Below are 8,436 nucleotides of genomic sequence, written 5' to 3' on the forward strand. Positions count from 1 at the left end.
ATATCCTTAAAGGAGTAAAAAAATTTTTTTTAAAAATTCATTTTTAAAAAAAAAAAAAAAAAAAAAAAAATAACTAAAAAAAAAAAAAAATATATATATATATTAAAAAAATATTAAAAAAAAAAAAAAAAAAAAATATAACTAAAAAAAAAAAAAAAAAAAATCTGTAGATTTTTTTTTTTTTTTTTTTTTTTTTTTGAACATATTATAAATATATAATATTATAAATATTTTTAATAATTAGTTCATTCAAAGAAAAAAAATAAAAAAATAGCAGAAACAAATTATATATTATATATATTATATATATAATATATATATTATTTATATATATAGTATATATATAAATAAGCCTAGGAATCGATATTTTAAAAAAATAGTTACATTCTCACTGTGCTTATATATATATAATATATATATAATATTTTATAAAATATTAAGAGAACAACATATTTTTATTCCTACATAATGAAGATATAATATATTATATATCTATATACTGATTTTTTTCTTATTATATATAAAATTTTTGTTCTCATTAAAATTAATCATATATATTTTTCTATATATATAATATTATATATATTATATAATTTTTTTATATTGAATTAATATATTTATTATCAATATATTTGTATATTAATTATTTTATATACATATAAAAATAATAGTTTTCTTTTTATAGTTTAAGTTTTTCTTTATTTGATATAGAAGCTGAACTGAACACGTTTTATTATATAATATTATATTATTGTATAAAAAAAAAAAAAGAAAAAAATATATACTATATATATATATAAATAATTAAATAGTTTTTAAATATATATTATTATGTATATATATATATATATATATAATATAATATATAAAAAAAAATCTATCATTTATGATTTCATAATATTTATATATGTATATATTTATATATTTTTTTTTTTTTTTCTTCGATCTATATATAAATAAATGTAGAACTTTAACTTTGAAATGTCATAATATATAAATATATTGAATAAAATATTTATAATATTTATAATATTTATAATACATTTCTATATATATTTTTAATATATCTATTTAATTTTATAATTAGAAGAGCGTTATGAATATTATTAAATATAATAATTAAGAAAATTAATATTATAAATTTAATTATATATAATAATAATACCTTGTGAACATAAAAATATTTATACATATATACATCTATATATATATATATATATATATATATGTGTTAAAGTGAAAAATGCTTGTTAATAAAATATTAATATAAAATTATTATATTGTGAATATAAACTGAGTAGAAACATATATATGTTATATTATACACATATATGTAATATATATTTGTATATATATATATATATATATATTATTATATATGTGCAGATATATTATTTTATTTTAATTTTAATTTTTATTTTTTTTTAATTTTTCTTTTTCTTTTTTTTTAATTTTAATTTTTTTTTAAATATGCAATTGAATTTTCTTTTGTGTGTTTTTATATTTTTAATGGTTTTCCATTTAAATATTTTTAATAAGGGTAAAAGGCAGAATTTAGCATTGGCTTATTTAAATAATTTAAAAAATTCCTATTTTAGTGGCGTTAGTAGCGGATCTGAGAGTGTAAATAAAAGTGAAGAAAGTAGTGATAAGAATAATAATAAGATAGCCCAAAATTTTTTCTGGAAAAAATATCAGAGAAATTTCGAGAATAATAATTTGAGTGAGAATCAAGATAATAATAATAAGAATATAATATATAGTGGTTCAAATATATATAATAGTGAAATGGTGAATAATAATACTGGTATTGATGTTAACATGATGGGTGATAATCCTGCTGCTAGATTAGAAGAATTAAGAAATATTATGAAGAAGAATAATATTGATGTATATATTTTAATCAATAGTGATGAGCACAATTCTGAGATTATAAATGAGAAAGATAAGAAAATAGTAAAAATAACAAATTATAGTGGTGCTGATGGTATATTAATAGTAACAAAAGATAAGCCTATATTATATGTGAATGCATTATATGAATTACAAGCTATGAATGAATTAGATCAGAATTTATTTACTTTAAAGATTAGTAGAATTGAAAATAGGGATGAAATATTTGAAACTATATCTTCAATGGAATTTAATACAATTGCATTTGATGGAAAAAACACAAGTGTTGTATTTTATGAGAAATTAAGAAAAGCTGTTTTGAATGCATATCCAAAAAAAAAAATAATAGAAAAAATTATTTACAATAATAATTTTCATGATGTTAATAAGAAGGATGAAAATATTATAAATTTTCTTGTTTTAGAAAAATCTTTAGTTGAAGTTAAAGATTATCCAATTAATAATAAAACCTTATATATACATGATAGAAAATTTAATGGTGCATGTGCAGGTGAAAAAATTGATAAATTAAAACAATCTCTTATGTATGATATGAAGAATGTAGATAATTTACTATTATCTGAATTAGATGAAATTGCTTATCTTTTAAATTTAAGAGGTTATGATTATGAATATTCACCATTATTCTATTCATATTTATTATTTCAATTTGATAGAGAAGAACAAGATTTTTCTAAAATTGTTTTTTTTACAAAAGTAAAAAATTTAACAGCTGAAGTTAAAAATCTTTTAGAAATTAATAAAGTTATTATAAAAGAATATGAAGAAGTTGTACCATACCTAAGAGATGTTGTTATACCATCAATACCAAAACATAATGATGATAATCCTGATTTTAAAAAGTATGATATATCATTAAGTCCATATATCAATTTAATGATATATAAACTTTTTGATAAAAAGAATGTTGTCTTACAAAATTCACCTGTAGTCAATTTAAAAGCTGTAAAAAATGATATAGAAATTGATAATATGAAAGAAGCACATATATTAGATGGTCTTGCTTTATTACAATTTTTCCATTGGTGTGAAGAAAAAAGAAAAACAAAAGAATTATTTAATGAAACAGAAATGTCTTTAAGACATAAAGTAGATTATTTCAGATCAACCAAAAAAAATTTCATTTTCCCATCATTTTCAACTATATCAGCAAGTGGTTCAAATGCAGCTGTTATACATTATGAATGTACAGACAAAACTAATGCAAAAATTAAACCAGCTATTTATCTTTTAGATTCAGGAGGACAATATTTTCATGGAACAACTGATGTTACTAGAACAACACATTTTGGTGAACCAACTCCTGAAGAAAAAAGAATTTATACATTAGTTTTAAAAGGACATTTACGTTTAAGAAAAGTTATCTTTGCTTCATATACTAATTCATCAGCTTTAGATTTTCTTGCACGTGAAAATTTATTCAATAATTTTATGGATTATAATCATGGTACTGGTCATGGGGTTGGTTTAACTCTTAATGTTCATGAAGGTGGTTGTTCTATAGGCCCAGTTGGTGGTGCACCTCTTAAAAAAAATATGGTACTCTCAAATGAACCAGGATATTATATGAAAGATAAATTTGGTGTTCGTATAGAAAATATGCAATATGTTATTAGCAAAGAAATTACAGATACAACTGAATATCTTTCATTTGATGATTTAACTATGTACCCATATGAAAAAAAATTATTAGACTTCTCACTCTTAACAAACAAAGAAATTAAAGAACTTAATGAATATCACACAACCATTAGAAATACATTATTACCTTTAGTTAAACAAAACCCACAAGAATATGGACCAAGTGTTGAAAAATATCTAATAGATATAACAGAACCAATTGCGATTCATCTCAATTAATGGATATACATTCGCATTCTTATTATTCATATTCATTTTATTATGTATCCCATTCTTATTTTTTCGATTTTTTTTCTTCCTTTTTTTCTTTACAGCTATTTTTCTCCTTTTGGCTCTATTCTTATATATTCAAAAACCATTTTTTAGTTTGACTATATAAAATTAATATGTAGCACGAACGACAAAAATGCATGCACATATATATATATATATTTATATGAGTGTGTTTTTTTATATATTTATTAATATATATATATATATATTATTTTTATTTTTTTTTTTTATAATAACCTAAATGGAAAGAAAAAGAAAAAAAATAGAAAAAAATTTATATAAATATAAAATATATGTTATACATATATTGTTATGAAACTTTTAAAATATGAATATTTACTTTGTTGAAAGGGAACATTTTTAATTAAAAAAGGAATATTTTAAATTAAAAAATTATAGACAATTTTTTTTTTAATTTTTTCATTTTCTCAACAAAAAATTATATTTATAGTTAATTATAAACATAGAAGATAAATGTTACATTTTATTTATTTTTTTTTAACAAAAAAAAAATATATATATATATATATATTATATATGTGTTGAAGAACATTTAAAATATTATACATGTAATTATTTTTATAAAAAGAAATAAATCAAAACATGCGCGCTAAAAATGTTTATATATATACATTATATAATATTTTATGTATCCTACATTATTAGACAACATCATCATCATAATAATAACATATATTTTTATAATATATGTTATAATAATTTTTTTTTTTTTTTTCTCTCTTGATATTTTCCTTTATTTTATTTATTTGAAGAAATTTCACATTTTTCGTAAAAAAAAAAATTAAAAGTTGCTTCTTTTCGAAATTGAAAATTTTGAATTATTATTTTCTTCAAAAATGAAATATAATTAATATAATGTCATAATTTGAAAATAAAAAATAATAAAATGCATAAATATTAATATAAAAATATATCATATATTTATTTATAATTATTTATTTTTATTTTTTTTGATATATATCTTTTTAAAATTGTCCCTTAAAACTTTTTATTCCTTAAATGTTTTATTTATATAATGAATATAATAATATATCATAATATATATATATATATATATAATATATATGCAATAAAAAAATAATATGATAAATATATATAACTATAATTTTATATTTATATTTATATGAATGAATAATTTTATTTTTTAATTTATTTTAATATAAATATGTTCTTTTTTTTTTTTTTTTTTTCTTTTTTTTAAATATATTTATTTATATATTTTTATAATAAAAATTTTGTGGCAATTATTTATTTGATATTCTTATAATTCTGTATTTATATCACTTATCATTTTTTTTCTGTTTTAAAAATATATAAATAAATCATTTTATATAATATAATGCATACAAATATATAATATATAGCAAAATAAGGTAACTTTTTTTTCTTTTTTTTTTTTTCATCTCTTTTTTTATATTATTTTTTTTTGTATTTTTAACATTAATTTAAAAGGTTACTTTAAATATATATATATATATATATTATGTTTCGTTTATAAGTTTCTTTTTTTTTTTCTTTTTTTTTTTTTATTGAAAAAATATAATATATATATATATATATATATATATATATATATATATATATATTTATTTATTTATTTTTATGTGAAAATATATAATAATATTTATATCTTATATATATGTAGAACTATACTTAAAATATTACATTTAAGTATTAAAAATCTTACATGATGATATATAAACAATATACATTTTTAGGACATATAATATATAAAAAAGATGAAGAGCAAAATTTTGTGTAACTTTTTTAAAGGAAAGAATTGTATTTGTTTATATACAAATTGTTTAAATGAAAATAATGTGAATAAATGTTATTATAATTTAGTACGTAATTATAGTGATCATGTAAAAGATCATTTTAATAAACCCAGAAATGTTGGGTCTTTTGATAAGAGCGAGAAAAATATTGGTACATCAATTGTTGGAAAAGCATCATGTGGAGATGTTATAAAGTTACAATTAAAAATTGAAAATGATGTTATAAAAGATGCAAGATTTATGGCTTTTGGTTGTGGGTCTGCTATAGCTAGTAGTTCTTATGCAACTGAATTAATTAAAGGAAAAACAATTGACGAAGCATTAAAAATTAAAAATAATGATATCGCATCACATTTAAGTTTACCACCTGTAAAAATACACTGCAGTTTATTAGCAGAAGATGCCATCAAACATGCTATTAAAAATTATAGAGAAAAAGTTTTAACATGATACAAAAATATTCAAAATATTCAAAATATTCAAAATATTCAAAATATTCAAAATATATATTAAATATAATATAATATATATATGTATATATATTTATTTTTTTAATTAATATAACCGATATTTAATTTTTTTTTTTTTCTTACTTTGTATATAATATCATGCTATAATATTTTTTTTACTTTATCTTTAATTTACTATAAAATGTATAAAATTTGCTCATTTATTTTCAAAATTTAATACATTTAATGTTTATGGTAAAATATAAGTATATTATTAATTTTTTATGTATTATAATAATTAATCATTTATTAAATATTTATGATTATATATATATATATATATATATGTATTTATTTATTTATTTATTTATTTTTATAATTATATTATAATAAAATTCGACTTGAAAAAAAAATAAAAAAAAACAATATTAGATAAAACAAATTAAAAATAAATTTTAAAAAATGCACAAAAAAAAAAAAATATATATATATATATATAAATAAATGTAAAATATAGGTAAAAATATTCAAATATTTGTAAATATATATAAACATTTTAAAATATTTTCATAAGACAATACAATGGTAAATCAATATTATGTATTCATATTACATAAAAATAATAATGACATAAATTCTTTTTTTTTTTTTTTTTTTTTTTTTTTTATATATATAATATTACATAGAAATTTTATTATTTTATTTATTTTTTTTTTCCTATACACGTCTTCTCTTTCTAGGCTTAGAAGCATTTAATCCACATTTTGGTAATCTAGGTTCATGTATTATTTGTGTTATATTAAGATTATTTGCATACATAGCTTGCAAAACAGTTTCTACCCTCATGATTCTTCTAAATTTGATATCAATTGAAAAAATCCCAAGTCTTCTACATTTTTTAGCTATATTCTCACCTATTCTATATGCACATCTTTCGCTTTGTTGTAATGTTTTTGTAAAACCAACATTTCCAGCAAAGGAACCAAATATGGTTTTATAATTTTTACTTTTATTTACAACTTGAATATGTACATTATTTTTAGATGTAGTAATAACAGCTCGAAAACTATCTGTAGGTTCAATTATTAAATTATTTTTATCTCTATCTATATTATGAAATTCTTCTCTATCACCAAATAATTTGTATCGTCTCTTATGACCTTGACAATTTTTAAGTGTCTCTCTTGTAATGTTTTTTTTTTTTTTATCTGGTTTTTTTACCGATTCTTTTAAATTCGTTATTGCCTTTACTGCGTCTGAAGAAAGGGTCGTAAATTTTATACTTTTTTCTGAATATACATTTATTAATTTATTTACAAAATGGTTTATACATATATTCATATACATGCGACTTGAGAACATTCTTATAAAATTAGCGGGGCTCCTATTTTTAGATAAAACATTTATCTTGGTATACATTATGCTATTGTTTTTTTAAATATATATATATATATATGTATGATTTTTTATTATTTTAATTTTAAATGTGCCATAGTTTTTTATTCCATGTTTAGAAAATCAAATATAAAAATTATGATATGAGCATAAAATTTTCATGTATACAATATATATTTCTTTAACCGTCAAAATTTTACCTTAGTAGATTCAAAGATATATATATATATATATGTTTTAAATATATGTAGCTTTTATTAATTTATAAAAATGAAAAAAAATATAATAGAATATAATATTTAATAATACAATATATTCCTTATTTAATTATAAATTTATAATAATCTAACAAACAAATATGAATGGAAAAAAAAAAAAAATAAATAACTTTTCTTGGGTATAAAATATTTCATTTTATTTTTTCTATTATTATGTATTATTTTAAATATATATATTATTATTTGTAGGCTAATATTATGTGTATAAAAAATGTACATATATTATATTATTATATATATATATATATATATATATATATAATATTATATATAAATATTTTTTTTTTAGATACAGGAGAGAAAATATCGTACAAACAAAAATAAGTGGAATATATAATATAAAATAATACATATATTATTATATATTCATACTGATATGTATTTTTTTTTTTTTTTTTTTTTTATTAATATATTTTTAAAAATATTCCTTTTTTTTATACGTTTCTATTTTTTTTTTTTTTTTCTTTTAAAAAAAATATACCTACTTTTGAAGGAATACTAGAAACAAAATAATTAAAAAAAAGAAATAAATACCATTGGTTAATATATAATATTTTATATAATATATATATATATATGTAATATATTTTTTTTTTTTTTTTTTTTTTTTTTTCAATATATAAAAAAGAATAAATTTTATTAAAAGTAATTTTATTAGTTTATATTATCTTTTAAATATATTGTCAA

At 16.9% G+C, this 8,436-nt stretch overlaps 3 protein-coding genes across 3 annotated transcripts; 2 read left to right on the forward strand and 1 right to left on the reverse strand.

Annotated features, from left to right (window-relative positions):
• Positions 1 to 1,470: 1,470 nt before the first annotated feature.
• PGSY75_1454400 (aminopeptidase P) lies at positions 1,471 to 3,774 on the forward strand (the record flags this gene model as incomplete). The annotated part of the gene is made up of 1 exon (XM_018788227.1): positions 1,471 to 3,774. The coding sequence occupies one exon, from the start codon at positions 1,471 to 1,473 to the stop codon at positions 3,772 to 3,774; it is 2,304 nt and encodes a 767-aa protein (XP_018639599.1).
• A 1,814-nt stretch (positions 3,775 to 5,588) lies between these two features.
• On the forward strand, positions 5,589 to 6,077 carry PGSY75_1454500 (putative nifU protein; the record flags this gene model as incomplete). Its single annotated transcript, XM_018788228.1, has 1 exon — positions 5,589 to 6,077. One exon carries the CDS (start codon positions 5,589 to 5,591, stop codon positions 6,075 to 6,077), a length of 489 nt encoding a protein of 162 aa, XP_018639600.1.
• Positions 6,078 to 6,793: 716 nt separating this feature from the next.
• PGSY75_1454600 (putative mitochondrial ribosomal protein S11 precursor) lies at positions 6,794 to 7,495 on the reverse strand (the record flags this gene model as incomplete). The annotated part of the gene is made up of 1 exon (XM_018788229.1): positions 6,794 to 7,495. One exon carries the CDS (start codon positions 7,493 to 7,495, stop codon positions 6,794 to 6,796), a length of 702 nt encoding a protein of 233 aa, XP_018639601.1.
• Positions 7,496 to 8,436: the final 941 nt, after the last annotated feature.

The sequence above is a fragment of the Plasmodium gaboni genome, chromosome 14 (genome assembly GCF_001602025.1).
Source record: "Plasmodium gaboni strain SY75 chromosome 14, whole genome shotgun sequence".
Classification (NCBI taxonomy): Eukaryota; Apicomplexa; class Aconoidasida; order Haemosporida; family Plasmodiidae; genus Plasmodium; species Plasmodium gaboni.